This window comes from Lacerta agilis, chromosome 8 (assembly GCF_009819535.1).
Source record: "Lacerta agilis isolate rLacAgi1 chromosome 8, rLacAgi1.pri, whole genome shotgun sequence".
Taxonomy (NCBI): domain Eukaryota; kingdom Metazoa; phylum Chordata; class Lepidosauria; order Squamata; family Lacertidae; genus Lacerta; species Lacerta agilis.
Window position 1 is genome coordinate 37,011,839 of NC_046319.1, and position 18,774 is coordinate 37,030,612.

Consider the following 18,774-nt stretch of genomic DNA (forward strand, 5'->3'; position numbering starts at 1 on the left):
CCGTTGGGCCAAATCTAGGAGATTCTCCCTTATTGCCACTAAAAGGAACAGACAGCAGTAAATTGTACATGTTGAAAATGGCACATATTAATGTCACGGATAGCATCTGCAGTAACCTGAGCCTACAGTAGCCTGAACTGATGTACGCATATCCAAAGTCTTACTAAGCTTAAAAGGGCTTACAAGCAATAGTGCATGCATAACATTGTAGCCCGAATAACATTGTCACACACTTAAGAAAAGCTCTGTAGGATCTGATAAAGATAGTTCAGCATCCTGCTCCCAAACAGCCAGGCACTATTGAGCACTGGCATAGCTTGGCCAATGAGAATTTTTTATCGCATCAGGTATAGGAGACTCCCCACTAGCAGCATTTTAAGCAAGGGAACACACTGCACTTCGCTGAACAGACTACAGAGAGTTGCATATACTGAAAATGGCACATATTAATGTCATATATTGTATTTGCAGTAATAGAACAGTTTAAATGATGACTCATGCCCATTGAAAATGACGATAAATGACTAGTGAGTGGTATTTGAGTTCTGTAAAAGTTTATTTCATTTTTTAATAGATGGGAAAGGTACAAGCAGCTGAGATGATAGAGATTTATTACAGTTTGTGCTAGGTCATGGGTTATAAATACATTGAGCAGGAACTCTTGGAGAGATGAAAAGTGGAAAAATCAAGGTGGGGAACACTTGTGGCTCTCTCCCCATCCCTCCCCCAGTGACTACTTCTTCAATTGAACTATTTTCTAATTTCATTTTCTTGAGAAATACCTAACTGCAAAGACATACCAACCATTTCAGATGCCAAGACCCAGCACAATTAAATTTAACGTGACTTTCTTGCTCCAGAATTTCTTTCAATATGATGCCACTATAGATGGAGGTTTTTAAGCAGATGCGGGATGGCAACCTGTCATGTATGATTTAGCTAACATTCCTGCATTACAGGGGGCTGGACTAGATGGCCCTTGGGATCCCTTTCATCTCTGCAATTCCATGAGCCAAAGCATTAACCACCCTTGTGCTAAAGCTTAGCTACTGCCAGTGAGTCTGTCAAGTCTGGCTCCCTCTTGGAGGGAAATGGGCTAAATGACAGCCACCACTGTGATTCAGAAACTTGGCATATTGCCCCAAAGATATTGTTTCAGATATACAGCAATTTGGTACAAATTTGTCAATAGACCACTAGGTGGTACACACAGATCACCAATGACTTTTCTTTCAAGGCCCACTGGGGGAGATGGAGAAAGGGACTGCTTACAGACCAGTGCTGAAATTCTTGGTTTTCCTTTATGTTGTAGTGCAGTACCACATGTTGAAATACATATTCAGTAGGATCACATCTCCAGGGATTTTGATAGCCGCAGTTCTAAAGAGCAAACTCCCTTCACGTTAAGGCAATTCAGAGTGCAAATGTGTGCATGCTCATTCCATCTATGCATGAGGGTATTCTCAGAAAAGAGAGTTTTGAGAACTGCCAATTAAATATTGGCAGGAGTGGAGGAAAATCTGGACAAGGGTTGTATAAGGATACAGACAATAGTCCTCATGGAAATAATCTATGGAGTGTGTTTGAAAATGCAGCTAGCCCTTTTCTCTCTCCACTCCACCTCCCTTCAGCTGTTATTGTACAGCAGGAAACTGTCTATCCCTCCCCCCCACCCAACTCCTGTTACATGCTGCTTTAGAGACACATTCAGTCTAAAGGCCTGTGTGTAAGAACCAGAAGCTACCAGCCAGCCAGAGTACTCTCCCAAAGGCTTGAGGATTCTCTTTCCCTTCCAAGTCACTCCAGGGAGCCACACCAGCATTCAGGGGTTCTGCCTGCCCCTATCTTTGTGGCTAGACCTATATATTTGTGGCATGGTGACATAGGTCAAAGGAAATCTGCATCTCCATTGTCCACATCAGACTTTCTACACCTCAAGAGACATACATAAAAATCAGGGAAATATTTGTGTTGTTGGTTCTAGGGAGAAGCATTAAACTCCGGCTGCTAGTGATATAGCTATTGCTGTCATGTCAAAGGAGGGTTGCAGTGTGTGGCACCAGGGAAAAAAGAACATGAGGCAGAGCACAGCAGCTGCTTTTGTGGGAGGACTGTGACACAATGGCTGGTTCTGCCCAGAATGACCACACACATTCCCATAACTGTAACCTGGTGACCCAGAGGCACTGGGACCCTTCCCAATGAGCCTTGATGAGCCCATACACATACATCAACCTTGATCATTTTTAGAGCAGGGGAAGCTGGACCCTGCTCGCAGCCCATCACACAATATGAACAGAGCAGCCTACACACAGGCATGAAATAACTCTTTTTGCGCCTCTAGTTCAGAAAGGAAGCTGCTCAGTCCCTTCTCTCACTCGGCCATTTTCAAACTGGTCTCCTGTCAAACTCTTCCTCCTCCTCTCGGCTCTGGGGTGACTGAGGTGCCTCTTCATCTCCCATATCTTGTTTGTCCCTCTCGGCCTCAATCCAGCTCTGAGGGCTAATCATTTTCTTGGGCCCATGTGGAGGAGGCCCAATCAAGGCTTCTATGTCATCGTAGTTGATGACTTCTTTCTCCAGCAGGGCACTGGCCAGCTAGACACAGAAAAGATGACAGATGGTTAGCATTTGCATGCACAGACAGGCCAGAGAAACCTAAACATGGAAATAGGATACACTGGGGCTCAGCCACCCACTGGTTGAAGCAAGGATCAACTCACTTCAAGGAAATCACTCTCAAGGACAGGGATGGAAACTTAAGACCTTTCAGACGTTGCTGGACTGCAACTCCCATCAGTCCCTGAAGCCAGCATGGCCAATGGTCAGGGATGACGGTTGTTGTAATCCAACAACATTTGGAGCGCCACAGGTTTCCTGCACCTGCTTTAGGATGTGCAGGACATTTTAGGAAATATTTCAGCAGCTTCACCACATTCCATTCAAAGGATTCTTTTTTTATCTTTTTTCTCTCTTGATCTTCAAAGGAAGCAACAATTTGATGACAGTTTATCACATGCAGGAAAGAACTTGCATTCTACATACACCTCTCTTCTCCCATGGCAGGTGCCATTGCGTAGAGCGAAGATAACTATTAAGAGAAGTATTGTGTATGTAGTTATAAAAGAAAAAAGTATGGCAGTGGTGTGAATGTACAAAGAAAGGGACAAGTGTGCACATGTGGGGCCCTTTGAGGAATGTTACATCAGGCCTCCTACCCTGCAGCTCTAAGAGTTTCTCCCTTCACATTCCTGGCGTCACAAGGAGCTGAAATGTGCCACAACCCACTGCTTCTTGCCACTATCAGCCATGCTTCCCAATGCAAGTGGCAACCAAAACAGTATCTAAGACTCTGCAGAGGAATCATCTTAGCCATGGTCCATTTTGTTCTCTTAGTTGGCTCTCAGCTGCTACCTTTTTTTATTAAAAAAAAACCAGTCCTCCCCTGCCAAGTTGCTCAAAGCACTTTTTGAAGCCTCACAGGCTAGGCTAAAGAGAAGCAACTTGCCCATGGCCAGCCACTGAACTTTCAACAGCAGAGCAGGGTTCTGAGTCTGGATCACCCCCGCTTCCCAGTCACCCCCACCCCCAATTCAATCTGAATCCCTTTGGTGCTCTGCAAGCCTTACTGCTTTCAGTTTGTCCCGATTCTCTAACAGCAGTTTCTCTGTGCGCCTGTAGGCTTGGGCCACCAGCATCTTTGCTTCCTAGAAGGGAAACAGAAACCAAAAGAGGAGTTATAGCAACAAGGCTGAGCCAAGAGAGATGAAGATTCTGAGCTGCAGTTCATACCCCTTCAGCAAAGACACAGAGCCCCAGAGATCCTAATGAAGAACAGCTCATGGGTGAAGAACAGCTTAGTTGGATGCAGAGTGTGATTGCACATATCACATTTAAAGTAGGACTAGGCGATGTTTAGCCTAACTACTCTCCTCCAGTTCTGTTTATATGCTTCCTTCAAGTGATTAGTCCTAGCCTTTTTCTAGCACTTGCCCTAAGTCAATTCAACGAGTGGCTTTTATTGTGTGGGACCACTTTGGGGAAGGAAGGCAGTGACTTAATAAGTTCTGGGTCTTTATTGGTTTAGAATTCTACCAGCATCATCCCCTTAGGACTGGGACCTACCCAAAACTAGAACCCTTGAAGCAACCGAAAAGCACAGCAAAGATGCTGCTAGCAGCAACAAAAATGTACAGGAAGACATGGGATGGTGTTCAGCTAGACTTCAGGATTGGTGATTTGCCTCCTTCCTACTCCATAACCTCACACACTTTGCAGTGCCAAGCTAATCTTGTTTGCATCCTGTTTACAAGAGTCAACACAAGCCAACTTGGGCAACAAAGCCCTCTCCTTCGAAAAGTGGCATTCACACTGTGAACTCCTCTGGGCTAGTGGTTACAGTCTCACATGATTAGCCTTATTCTCCCCGGGAAACTGCAACATAACAAAATGGCTCTGCTTCAGGGCCCTTTAAAACCTGTGAACAGGCAAGCATTTTTGTTGGAGCTTTATATCCATGAAGAGAACTTACATGGTCCATAATTTGCTGGAGTCCGTGGCTGAAGGGACGCCGCCCTACCCCTGGGATACTTTCCTTTTCTGGGAAGGACAAGTATCCAACATTGGGTGCCATCCCATATTGCTTCACCATTGAATAGGCTATCTTGGTGACCTTCCTCAGGTCATCCTGTGCTCCTGGAGTAAGCAATGGATAAAAATGAATTTAAGGAGTGGTGCTACATGCATCAGAAGTGTCAAGATACCCCCCTCTATTCTGGGGGGGGGAATGTCTATGCAAGCTCATTGGCTTCATTGCTCAAGCAAAGTGGAGGGACATTTAACAAAGAGAAGCCTGCAGCACAACTGAAAGACAGGAGGTCAACAAGATGAAGCACAGATTTGGCTTCCTCACCTGTAGTGACTTTATTAAAGGTGATGGCTTCTGAAACTCTCCCTCCCAGGGCCATGCACATCCGCTCAAAGAGCTGGTCCTTGGTAAAGAGGTATTGATCCTTTGGCAGGATCTGGGTGAAGCCCAAGGCAGCATTGGTGCGAGGAGCGATGGAAACCTGTGAGACAGTGGGAAGGAAAGGAAAGAAAAAAGGAGAGGCCCAACTTGTATTGCAGAGAATGAGTTCAAGATGCATCAGCTGCTCTTGATTACCATGTCCCATGTCCCAAGCTCAGGGCAGAGAGCAAATCTACCTTCATTGCTGCCTCTGTGTGCTCCAACAGCCAGCCTACAAGTGTATGACCTGACTCATGAAATGCCACGACCCTCCGCTCCTCCGGCGACAGGATTTTGCTCTTTTTAGCGGTCCCTGTGGGGCAGACAGAGGACATAAGTTCCATTTCCCAGGATATGCTACTAAGGTGCACCACTATTTTAATCTGCAAGGCTGAGAAGGGAAAAGGCTTTCTCTGCCCCTTATGCACTATCACTCAGCTGTAAGTCAGAGAACTCTCCGCTATCATGGCCCAAGGCCTTAAGAGAGCCAGCAACAAGTCTTTATTGCATTGATAGTTGCAATAACACAGGTCTGTCAATTCATCCTTCAGACCCTGATACCACTTTTAAACAGCCTATTAAACTATGGCCCTACGGGAGTGTATCCAAACAAATGGTCCGTGTAGGATAGGGCAAGGCCTTAAGATTTCTCCCTGGAGAAGGCAACTGCTGAAATATATATGCAAAGGTTGGATTCCAGCAATGTATCCCTTGATAAAAATCAACACACAAAAATCTCCTGCCACTGACTAGGCAGTCTTCAGAGATTGTGGCTATGCACAAAGCAAGACCCTAACAATGCATGGAAAGCCCCCATTAAGGCCAGCAAAGCTGAGGTATTGTAAAACATATACACCCAAATAGTGATGCTTCCTTGTGGTCTGTAATTAAGCAGACCTTTATCATGTGACACTTTACCGTAGACTGAAGAAAACTGACCAACATGTCGAAGCCTTACCTGCAATGACTCTCTCCACGGCGTACTCAAAATTGAATGTGTCAATGGACTTATGCCCCTCCCTTGCTGCGTGGAGAGCGGCCTCATTACAGATGTTGGCTATGTCTGCTCCTGTAGACAGAGCAACACGCACTCATTGGGTTTTCTTGGAATCAGAGAGCAGGAACAGAGCAGGTAACTTTCAAGCCCAACATGCTCTCCCAAGCAATGATCCTCCATGGAACAACTCAAAGAGGGTGTATAAAAATGGTACAGAACTCTGTACCCAAGGATGCACCTGAAGGGTAATTAGTGACTCCAGGGGAATCAAGCAAACAAGCCAACCTGTAACACCAACATAGAAGGAGTGGGGGAAGAAATTGCCCAAGTCACCACTTGCCATTCTGAGGAGGGGATGAAATTTCCTTCCCAACACCTCAAAGTATGACCAGTTGGACCCTGAGAATGATGTACCATCCTCCCATACCCCAGGTTGGGACCAGTTCTACCCAACTGAAGACCTTTCTCTTCCAACAAGCCTTTTAAGTGGAGGCTTTCCCCTGTCTGCGTCTATACTGGAGCATTTTTTTAATGCTTTGTTTGTGTGTCTGCCAACCTAGGCTCCTTAGGGAGGATGGTATACAATTCTAATAAGAATAATAACAGCAGCGACGTCCTCCTGTCTTTAGCCACCAGTTTTTCTTAGGTTGCAAGGAAAGAAGATGAAGCAGTGCAGCCTTCGAGGTGCTGGCACCACCTTGCCTGATATCCGATGCCACCTGAATGTTAACTGCTCTCCACTTGCATCAAGAGATTCCTCTTCAATACCTGAAGGTAATGCCCTAAAAAGCTGCTCATTTGGGGTTAAGATTCTGCAACTTATCAAATCAATTACATGTAATGGCCACCATTACATCCCTGTGGCATTGTTAGGTTATGTAAAGAAGCTATGTGCTTCTTTAAGCTGCTTCTATGACATACTTTAAAAAACGAGATTGTTTTGTTTTAGCCAAGGTAATGAGAGGCAGAGCTGACATCCCAGGCTTCAAAGGTTTAACAGTGTATTTATTATGTAGTTGTTGCCACAATATATCCTTTTTTATCACTCTGATTTATTTTCCCTGAATTGGACTTCCTGTTGTCAAGAATGTTGCCACATCTTTTTAGGGGTACTACTGGCAACCATTAGTGCTTTCTATGAATTTATTTTCAATCAGCTTCCCTTTGTCGCATTTTACTGTGATAAAAAAGTTTTTCTGCAAATAAGAGTTTTAAAAAAGCAGAGTACAAAGGAGGGGGAATCAAGAAGTGAGGGGGGAAGGGGCTGTTATGCAAAGCAGAAAGAAGCAGGATCTTGCAAGCCTCTCGCTGTTGTGCTCTGTATGCTAGATTCAAAACCACACGGTGACCCTAAAGGAGAGGCTCCATGGTGGACAGCAATGAGTTAATCAAGCGCAGTCTCATGCCGGGCTTAGGAGAGGGTGGCCTGGGCTTGGCATTGCCCGCTGGGGCTCTTCTGACCACAATCACACAAGTTTCTCCAGGGAGGAGAAGGAACATCTGTTCTGAGTTTTGAGCATGTGGGTGGTGTGGGGGCTGCTCAAAGGAATCACAGAAGAGGCAGAGTGGGGGCCACCAGCAGGGAAATCACAGAGGATACTCCACAAACAGGAAATTCACAGCTTTGTTCTGAGCTCAGAGATGGACTAGAGGCTCAAGAAAGCAGGAATGTCCTACCCGTTTCTCTCAAGCTAATCCAATGCTGAACTGCTCAGTTGAAGTATTTGACTGCAGAAACATTTCCCCAGCTAATTGCACTGATTTTCCAGCTACTAAGTTTCCAGCAGGCACAACCAGAAGCAGCAGTTCCAACCCCACAAAAATCTGGGTCACACACGCCATGCACGATTTGTTTTTTACTACCTCTATTGGAAGAAAAACTTAAAAAAAATATGCTGGAAACCTGGCGATTCATGGATTTAGCACAACCAGTCTAGGTACTAGTCTGTGTGTCAATTTCCATCCAGCATAACTACAGCACTGGAGGTGGGGGGGGGGCCTTTGGCCCTCTTTTCTTTCACATCACACACAGCAGCATTGGAAGGAAGCAGCCGGGTGGAAGGTAGCCAAGCCATACATGACTAAAGTGCGCTACAGAGATTGCTAACATGTGGCTAGATGCAAACAGCAACAACAACAAAACAAAGGAAAACCAGACAAACAGCTGCTCTTACATACCACTGAACCCCGGAGTGAGCTCAGCCAAGCGCTGGGAATAAAAAGTGCCAGCCTGAGACAGCTTCAGGCCCTTCAGGTGCTGCTCGAAGATCTCCCGCCTCTCCTGCAAGGAACAAGACAGAGCAGTTTTGCTGATGCTGAAGGGCACAAATGGGCATCAGAATAAAGGAAGATGCTGACGTCACCTTGTCCTCTAAAAGCAGATGGGTGGGTAGAAGGGAGTCCCAGGTTCACAGCCTTCCTGCTTATTTATTCTTATTTGATTATTACTTATTCTTGCAACGAATGATGGACCAGGTAGACCTTCATCCACCCCTGCAAGTGCTTCTCTAGTCTTTACGAAAGATTGTTATCTTCCCTATGTCAAAACATGCATAAACCATCCAAAAACTATTGGAGCCAGTGTGGTGTAGTGGGTAGTCACACTAGGACGTGGGCTTTGGCTTGAGGACACTGTGCATCCTCCTTAGCTTGGGATAAAGCAACTGAAAGGGAGAGAGAAGTGGCAAGGCAAAAGGACAGGAGTCCACAACATATTCTCAAAATATTACCGGTAGATTTTTGTGTGTGTAGAAAAATGCACGCTGCCCCACAGAACCTCAGTAGTTTCTATTGAAAATACAGACTGTAGGCAAGTGGTAATGAACAGAGTGCCCTCCAAATGTTGCTGCCAGCCACAGCCAGCACAGCCAATGGTCATGATGCAAGCTGCAGACCAGCAATATGAGACAGGGCGGCTACCCCTGTTGTAGGCTCAAATCAAGATGCCTTTTGGGAGTGGCCTAAAGAGAAGCTGGAGTAGACTGCCACCCCAAGAAGGCTCACCATGCATTTGGGGTTGCTGCTGCTTCAGAAGCAGGATTTCTGTAAGAAGGAATCTCTACTCAATGGAAGATGCCAGGCTTGGCAAAGCCGTGATTATTACAAGGCAAAACCACCAGGGGGCAGAGACTCTCTTGCTTGCTTATCTTTCCAGGCTCTGGATATGTCCACGGCTTCTTTCAAATGCAGGACAGATGTAACGAAGTCATTGCAAGAAGTCATTGGCTCTTCCCTCCAAAGGTCATTCCTCTTGCTATACCCCCTCCTATTAATTTTGAATTATTCCTTAATGTTTCTATCATCATAGCACTTGCATGACTGAGCGGGGTGGGGTGGGGGAGAGACAGACAGAGGGAGAGGGAGAGAGAATTGGGGCTTTGCAGATGCTCCCCTCTCCTTGAATGAAGAGAGGCAATTTGCAATTGGGGTGAGGGGACCAGATCTAGCTGGCTACAAGCCAGCAAGTGACTCATTCAGCTGGTCCAGGCGGTCCTGATTAAAGCAGCGGGCTCAGCTGCCAGGATTTCCTTCTCCTTCCTCCTTCAAGGCAGCTGCACAGCTCACTTTTCCGGTGCCAGATCATATCAGGCATTTGAGGTATTTTAAGCGAAAACCTGGAGGAGCAGGAGGATAGCGAAGCCCCAGATGGGAGGAGGGGATGCTGGTGCTGTTTAAAAAGGAAAACCCTCATCTCAATTCAGGTCCTGCTTACTGTCCAAGCGGATGCAGCCATTTATGAGCTGTTCCGGGGAGGGCAGTGGGGAGAGAAGGAAACCTTACATAGGATTAATGGAGGGGAGAGGAGGAGGCGGAGGACAAGGAGGTTCCTTGTCATTGGGCCGTTTTCTATGCTTCCCACTGTGTGCACTTAACTCTGCCTACTGAGATCAGAAGAAGCCCCAAATGTCTTCTGGAAACACGCAAGACTCTTTTCTACCTGGCTAGCAGTCAAATACCTAGGGATGCAAGCAGGGAGCTATTTTAAGCTCAGTGATATTTTTATTTTTTAAAAAACATGCTTGAACCAGAGATTTCAGTTGTGTGTGTGTTTTTAAAAAGCAGACCACGCAAGATTGAAGTCAGGCCAAGCCTGCCTTAAGAGTTTTAAATGCACAAATTCATACTGTGTGATTCTGCATCCATCTACACACGCAAATATGAATGAAAGCATTTGGTCCTTTGCTTAAAAGCGCCACAGCAAAGGCACAAGGGTCATGTTCTGAGAACTATTACTGGAGTACTCCCAAAAGGTGCCTCTCACGTAAATAGTTCCTTTCCTTAGCACAATTATTATTATTATTATTATTATTATTATTATTATTATTATTATTATTATTTTAAGTAACCTTGTGTGGAAATCCTCACAGTTCCTGACTGTCCGATTGACACTGAGTACTGAACTTTATGGTTTGTGCTCTTCCAATTGTGGGTCAACATAAACCTAGCAGACCTGGTTTTATAGGTTTACTGAGCTCATGTAGGCCTGCAATTTGAACGCACCATTCATAAAACCGAGATTCTGCTAGAGCTCCAACAGGAAGCAACAGAAACACCCTTATAGCAGAAAACCAACAACGGAATGAATCCAGTTCCTGGGATTCAGTGCACCACTTGTGAGTCAAATACTAAAGAAGACAAGTGTCCACTATCCGCTGCCTAGCCTTTGCCACTGCCCAATACCTTAACCACAGAATCCAAGAGTCACAGCAGAGGTTGGTCCAAATAATACCTGCAGAGTAGGCAGATCAATAAAAATGTGGCGGTCAAGCCTCCCAGGTCTCATGAGAGCATTGTCCAAGATATCTGCCCGGTTGGTGGATGCTAGCACTATGACATGATCGGTGGTCCCCATGCCTGCAACAGAGAAAAATGTGAAGAGCAGAAGTGAATGGAATGTGCCACCTGTGCAAGAAGCTCCAGAGAGAGACATTTCCCTGCATGAGAGGTCAAATGTACACGAACATGCTTTAAATATGCAAGGTCATGGGCGGGGAAAGAAGAGGCTGCAATGAAGCAGGTGCTTGTGGACCTATCTAGCAAAAAATGACTCACGTGGATTATATAAATGCCAGAACGCTAGAGATCTGGACACAATTTCCTCCTTTAAATGGTTTATTGCACATTTTATACAACTAAGAACACACAGAAATATATATTTTTAATTGTCCTGTCCTTACAATTACAATCCCTGAATTGCAGAAGACACTGAAGCCCGCTAGACTCAAATTTGACCAGCATTCATACAACTTCTTTGTTAATCCATTGATGCAACTTCTCTCACAATTATGTTAACAGTTTGCATTCTGGCAGTTGTCAGTATACTGAAGATAACATTTTATTGGCAGCATGCATTTGCCAGAACTGCCATCTTTAAACTTGCATGACCACAGCTGTGGGGCAATGCAGCCAGCCAAATACAAAGCTACACAGGAAGCTCTTTGCATGAGGCAGATATAGCTAGGCTTCTTCCCTTGCTTGAACTGCAGAAGCACACACTGCTGCAGAGCTGCCTTAGAGTGGGGGCAGCAGGGACATGTTCTCTCCATGCTGCTCAAGAGATGAGCACAATAGCCCACCCAAGGGATTTATCCTCCAGATAACCCAGAGGTCCACTCTCCTACTGCATGCTGCTACCTAATGAGCCTCACTTCTGCCTCCTTGCGGGATGCTGTGGAGGCAAATTCCAGAAGACAACAAAGCACAACTGTGCATCAGTATGTCAGGGTATTTTGCAAGGCAAGAAGGAAGGAAAGAGAGGCGCTGGGAGTCAATCACGTGGACTAAGCAGCTTCATTCCTATGGCAAGATTAGTGCAAGCAGAACATTAGCTGCTTTGCTCCTGGGAAGAAGTGCTCCCAAAATAGATCAGACAACCAGCAGATCCATCACCAAACACAACAAGCTTTCCAGTGCTCGCCAAAGACACACCATCAGAACAAGGTCTGGGAGTGCAAGGCTCCAGCCCAGATTGAGCCTTTTATAATCCTGTGACCCCTTGTCAATCTATTCTCCGCCCTCCCCCAAATCAACACCCCTAGCTTCAAAATGACTGAACTGGAAACGGAGCGTGATTAAGGCAACAAGACTCCTGGAGATGAGCTGCCTCCCCCACTCCCAGGGCACAAAGGGCAGAATGAAAGGAAGCAATTCTGGATCTAACAGGTGCTCTCCCTGTTACACAACTATCCAGGCTCTCTCAACCTACTGGGATATGCATACACTTCGGTATGGCAAATTTAACAAAGCAAGCATCCTTCTATTCAGGGATGGAGAGTGGCTGACTGCTTGCACACTTTAGCTGGGAGCAGGGAGATTTCTGACCATCTGGTGGAAGACTATTCAATTTTTGGAAAAAGCAAGGCTCAAATCCAAGATTTAGTAGAGCCCAAGATCAGTATGTGCATGGAGAATGGACCAATCATGCTCAAAGTTGTATGGCAAAGTTAACATTGCATGTGAGCATGTGCGCACATACACACACTCTTCATATAATCTTTGTGATGGAAGGGACCTTAGAGGTCAACTAGTCCTCCTCTGGCTCAATCCAGGACCTGCAATGCAGAATGCAAGCACAACATCCCTGACAGGTGACCACCCAGGCTATAATTCATTATGCCCAGAGAAGGACAGTCTGCCACCTCCCAAGACAAAGTCTGTTCTGTTGTCAAACAGCTCTTGCCGTTCAGAACTTTCTCCTAAAGTTCAGTTAAAATCTGCATTTCTGTACTTTTTGCCCATTCGTTCTAGACCTCCTCATTCTTGGAGGAAAAGACAGCAAGTCTGCTCCATGCTCTCCTGAATGACCAGCCCTTCCTATATTTTAAGACTGCAATCATGTCTTCCCCTAACCTTCCCTTCCCAAAGCTGAACATACTTGGCTCTTTCAACTGTTCCTCACAGGAGCTGCTTTCCTCATGTTCCTTAGTTCAGCTCCGTTCATTGTGATCAGCCAGCATGAAGCAAAAGAGGGTGCTTTCGTGCTTTAGCAGAGACTCTTTTAAAAGCACATTGTTTCAACCTCACTCATCTAGTTTCAGTTACACTAGCAGTACAGAGTGGCTGCATCAATATTAGAGACAAAGCAAGACGCTGGCTGGGTCTGTCAAGAACACCCCAGACTGCTATGCTCGGGCCAGATGAAGCTTCAGCTGGCTCCCAGCCATGGCATTTCTGAAGAGGCCTTCTCCCAGACAGCCACCAGCTGAAGCAAAAGGCCAGCTAAGACTTGAAGTCTTGGGCTACCTTTCCAACACCATTTGTGCTTCTTAGCACCGGCCTCCCCCTAAATGTTGTACTTATTTCTGGCAGGGTGGGGGATCCTGTGGAGCTCCAGATGTTGCTGGATATCATTTCTGTCCATTGACCATGCTGGCTAGGACTGATGACAGTTAGTGTACTTAGGGAGTACCTGAAAATATTTTCCCCAAGAGAACTTAGGGAACAGGAAATTCTAGAGCTACAGACACATACGTGCACGCACTTGTGCACACAAGTGAAAAACCAGCCAGGTAGTACATTTCAGAGAGTTTTAAGAACCCAACAATGGGTCCAGTCTCAGTATCTTGAGTCCCTACCAAGAGACCCAGTGATAGCAGTAACACACAAGGCATGCAATAAGCAACCAAAAGAAACCTAGTAACCAAACGAGAATCTCTCTTGCTTCTTCCTGCCAGGTCCAAAAAACAGTAGGCAGGGCTGGGAGAGGAGAGCAGTGGGAGCTGCCAATTTTGCTGTTCCTTACCAGGGTGGGGGTGGGGTGGGACTGCACTGGCTGAAGGACTGATGGCAGAGAGTTAGACAAGAGCAGAAGGAACTCACTGTATTTGCTTCTGCCCCTCTGCAACCAATCTTTCTTTTTCCAAGTAAACAGGCTTTAAACCTACCCATCTTGGGAAAGATTTTATGCATTTATTACAGTTATATCATTGGTTACCACATGTAACTAATCTTAATTGGAGTGGCCTGCCTGTAACCTACAACTGCATCCCTTTCTGGGTGCAGGTCGAAGTCAAACCTGGAGAGCGAGGGGGTGGTGGAAACATCAAGGGGGGGTGACAAGGAGAGGTTGGAACTCTTTGGCGAATCTGGGATGTACTTGGGCAACAAAGAGAAGCTTAGCAATGAAGGAAAAAAGGTGGGGATAGGCAGGGAGCGGGTGGGGGCATGCTTGAGCTGCCATCTTCTGTGAGTAATACCATGGCAACAGTAGGAAGAGAGTTTTCTCCTGGAGTGGAGAAAGGGAAAATATTTCTGACCACAAGCCAAGGAAGAAAGCAAGACTGGAGAATGTGCCTGAGCTACTGACCATCCATTTCTACCAGCAGCTGGTTTAAGGTTTGCTCTTCCTCCGTGTTGGAGAAGCCAGACATGTTTGTGGAGCGTTTCTTCCCCACAGCGTCAATTTCATCAATGTAGACAATGCAGGGTGCACGGGCTCGAGCTTCTTTGAAGAGGCTCCGCACACGAGCAGCCCCAAGTCCTACAGAAGGGAGCAGGGGAGGAGAAGAGAGAACAAATCCATTCTAATCAATAGCTTCATGCTCTGCTTCCTGAATCTGGGCCCTCGCAAGCTTCTACCAGGGTGAATCTTAAATATGTCCCAAGGCTGCTGGTTTGCTTTGTGCCAACAGGCCTTGTTGCTAATAAAAGTTGCTGGGAATCATAGCTGCTCTGGTGCCTGAATCCCACTTGCAGGCTTCCTATAGGCATTTAGTTGGTTACTGTGAGAACAGGATACTGAACTAGATGAGCCATTGGCCTGATCCAGCAGTATTCAAATATGCTATTATGTTGTAGGTTATCAGAGGGCTGCCTGGTTTCAGGTGCCAGGCAGAGATCGCAGCAGCAACAAGAAACCAAATTGAACTAGGAGGATATTTAGCTGCCTAACAGCAGACCAGGGAACAAGAAGCCCCCAACTTTTTTTTCCAGGGCACCTTTGACTGGACTAGGTTGGCTCCTCCAAAGGATTTTCTGCTGCTCTCCATTCAGAACTGGGTGTCTCAGTTAGAAAGTTCCAGGGTCAGAAGTTGAGCAGAGTGGAAGAAAGGAAGAGCAGCAGAATTGGTATCAAGAGGGCAGCTCTACATACACACACACACACCACACACACACACACGTAGTATGTATGTATGCACCTCTTCGGTCACAAAGAGTGGACACGACTGAACGACTGAACAACAACAATGTATGTATGTATGTATGTATGCATTAGATCAGTCAGTGAAAATGCTGTACTGCCTCAGGACACAGGCAGCCATCTCTGTGAGAGAGCTTCAAAGTTTCCTACAAATAAACCAACTGAGAACAAAGCTTTCTTCCTGGTAAGCCACATTTTCATTAAGCCCACAGGAACACACTTTTTGTTGTTGTTGTTGTTTCAGGGGAAAGCTGAGCAGGCTCCCACAGAGTCCTCCTTCCAGCGCTCACCAAGGAGAGAGACCCTCTGCCTTTTGATCAAACTGTGGAAAGGAAGCTGTAGTGGGCTAGGGAGGGAAGGTGTTTACATCTACCAGATATACACCATCCCTATTCAGCTACTGCGTTTCCCCTTGAGTGGATGCCTGGAATCTTGCTCAGGCTGCCTTCCTGAGAGGGTTGAGAGCCCCGAGTCAAGTTCTGCTCCACAGAAAAAGATTGCAAGGACCACATTCCTTCTGTACAATGCCTCACACCTAGCTGGCACTGTTAAATAAATCAAAGCTGACTGAAGAAGCAAAGATTTAAAAAAAATACACACACCACCTCTAAGTGAATCCAGCCTCCCCACCCCAGGGACTTACCTCCTATCACCTCCACAAACTCAGAGCCAGCTATCGCCAGGAATGGCACCTGGGCCTCAGTAGCAACAGCTTTTGCCAACAAGGTCTTGCCACAGCCTGTGGTCCAAGCAACAGGGCGCCTTTGGGAACTTTAGCACCAAGCTGTAGGTAACGATCTGGGCTCTAGGAGTGGGAGGAGAAAAATCTTTTTTTAAGCTGCACACTCATTCTGCATCTTCTCCTGGAGGAAGCAAATCACAAAACGTCCACTAATGTTCTTTCCCACATGTATAACAGCATGCAAAAAGAAACCTCCCTCCTGTCCCTTAGTGGCTGAGCAGACAAGATGGTTACCCATTCAGCCGCGCCGCACCCTTTGCTCAGAGACAGGCCCTCTGCCCCTGCACCACAGAATCAGACCCACTAACTACTCATGAGGCCTATAACTAATAGTGTGATGGAAAAGGCACATGAAAGAGTGCTATTTGAGAAAGGATACTCCTGTCCCTAAGAATCCTGGGGAAAGTGTGACCGAAAGAACAAATACGCTACAAATAAAAGGTCCCACAACATTCCTGCACAGGGTAAATAAAGCAAGCATAGCCAATAGATGATGGGAGTTGTAGTGCTACAACACCTGAAGGGCCAAAGTTTCCCACACCTGCATTACTGGATTCACAGCATTGCCCACTCAATCCTTCCCCATTCCCAAATTCCCAGCTGCACTTGCCAGCACTTGTCTTACCTTCAGATAATCCACCAAATTCCTTGACCTCCATTTTGGCCTCGTGCATTCCTGCTACATCCTTGAAGCTGATCCCTTTCCCAGATTTGCCATGAACAATAGGTGAAGCGGGCCATCTTCAGCTGACTCTGTTGAGGGGTGGGCAGGGTTGGAGGGGAGAGAGAGAGAGAGAGAGAGAGAAAAAGATATGGCCAAATAAAGAAAAGCAGGGGTTATACAAAGCCCTGATTCTATGAGCTTGGAGGAAGAGCAGTTCACTGAGCAATGAAGTGCTCACGCTGCATTTGGCAGGGCCCATGTGCAATCCTCCACAGGGCAGACCATTTATTGCCCTTCTGTTCTATTTTCGCTTTAGGTAAGAAGGGCTGTGGTTCCACTCAGCTGCTATCTTGATCTAGGTTTTATTGTTTGTAGCACGCTGGAGGGATGCCTTGAACAATTGCTGCTGCCACCCTCCAGCCAAGAATATACAGACAGAGAAATCAGATGGAAGGAGCTCTCTAGAACTCCTCTCTTGTAATTTTAGCTTCGCTAGCAGGGCTGGCGACCACTCCGCCAAAATGGCAGCATGATCCACTCGATTCCCTGGCTTTCAGAATGCTGCTTATGCAAGAGATTTGGTGGTGGGGCTTTTTTATGGTGGCAGGGGGAGAAGAGGGCGAACAGAACAACAGGGACCTCAAAAGCAACAGGCACTGCATTCTAGCCTCCATTAAACCGCAGCGACAGACAAAACAACAATTAGCTAAACAGCCTCTGCAGAACTGCTCATTATCCTTTGCTGAAAACAGCTACTAATGTTGGCTTTTCAACTAAGCTTACAGCAGGCCACAAGCTTGGAAGTGCATCAATAAAAGTGCCAGGGGTGTCACCCACCTAAAGAAAGTAAAGAGGGAGCCTTGGGAACTTCCACAGCTATGAAGTAAAGGGAGTAGGGCAGAGCTGACTGGGCTACTGAACTTCATAACATTTTCTTCAGCCCCTAACAAGCAGGCAGGCAGGCAGGCAGGCAGACAGAAATCACCAGCCTTCCCCTCAGCTGACCGAGCTGGCAGGGGTTTGGCTGATGCTGGGAGGGAGGCATGTGACAGGAGGTATGAAGGCCAGCTACAGCACAGTCCAAAAAGCTTAGGCAGCTTTAAAGAGTGAAAAAAGTTATTTTGCTAAAAGCAAGGGATTTGTGTTCGCTGCTGCATGCGAGATTTGCTGGCAAGACAAAAGCAAAGAAATGCCATTCCCAGCTGCAAGTCATTAGTGAGCCCTGAAAACAGCAGAGAACTGCCCTGCAGATTCCCTGAGCTCAGCCTTTCCCAGCCTAGAGGGACAGAGGACGCCCCCCCTCCACCACACCACCCATGAGGCCAATACTGTAAGTTCCGTCAGCTGATAGGAAAAGCAGCAAGACATAGCACAGGGCCCGCCCCGCCTTTGGCACCTGCTTAATTCTCATCCGCTGTTGACTTTGCTGGGGGGGGAAGAAGAAGCCAGGCCCACCCAAACAAAGCACGAGGAAGGAGCTACTTACAAAGGCACTGAAGCCTCCTTCCCTTCCTGCATCCCGGCCAGGCGAAAGATGTACCACAGGATGCCAAACACCCACAGCAGCCATCCCAGGGCGTTAGAGGGGCGCTGCAAAGACAACAGCAAACCAGGGTCAGGCCGGAGCAACTGCTGTATCGGTTATGAACAGGACAAAAACATAGCCTGTATTTATGGGACAGAAGTGCAGCTATGGCAACATTTCAAGACGCAGGGACAGGAAAACTGTGGTGCTCCAGCTGCAATTCCCATCAGCCAGCATGACCAAAGGTTAGGGATGATGGGAGCTGTAGTCTTGCAACATCTGGAGTACAGCTTTGGGGGGGAGGAATCTGTCTAAATCAAAGAACAGGTTAAGAGCTCAATGAGTTTTGGAGCAGTGTAAAGGGCATCTTCTGTGCTCTCACTGTCAAGAGTTAATGTGCAGCTGGCATTAATTCCAATAAAGCTTTAGGGGGAGTTTCCAAACAAATGTCCTAACAGGGAAATGTGTGTTGTCTCTGACTCTGCGCAGATTGCTCCATTGAAACATAGGGAAACATAGGAAGCTGCCTTACTCAGAGTCCATTGGCCCATCTAGCTCAATTGTCTACACTGACTGGGAACATCTCTCCAGCGTTTCAGGCAGGGTCATTCCAGCCCTACCTGGAGACACCAGAGAGGATTGAACCTGCAACTTTCTATATGCAAAGCAGTTGCTCTACCAATGAGCTAAGGCCCTTCC

The 18,774-nt window shown here is 46.6% G+C and overlaps 1 protein-coding gene across 1 annotated transcript; it reads right to left on the minus strand.

The window, feature by feature from the left end:
• Positions 1-532: 532 nt before the first annotated feature.
• Positions 533-18,146, minus strand: SPG7 (SPG7 matrix AAA peptidase subunit, paraplegin). The gene is given in 15 exon segments (XM_033156961.1): positions 533-2,598; positions 3,630-3,707; positions 4,532-4,695; positions 4,913-5,069; positions 5,206-5,321; positions 5,967-6,077; positions 8,184-8,286; positions 10,735-10,859; positions 14,311-14,484; positions 15,788-15,886; positions 15,889-15,949; positions 16,512-16,526; positions 16,528-16,611; positions 16,613-16,639; positions 18,037-18,146. Coding segments are annotated over 15 exon segments (1,608 nt in total). The 5' UTR covers positions 18,121-18,146; the 3' UTR covers positions 533-2,388.
• Between the last annotated feature and the right edge of the window lie 628 nt (positions 18,147-18,774).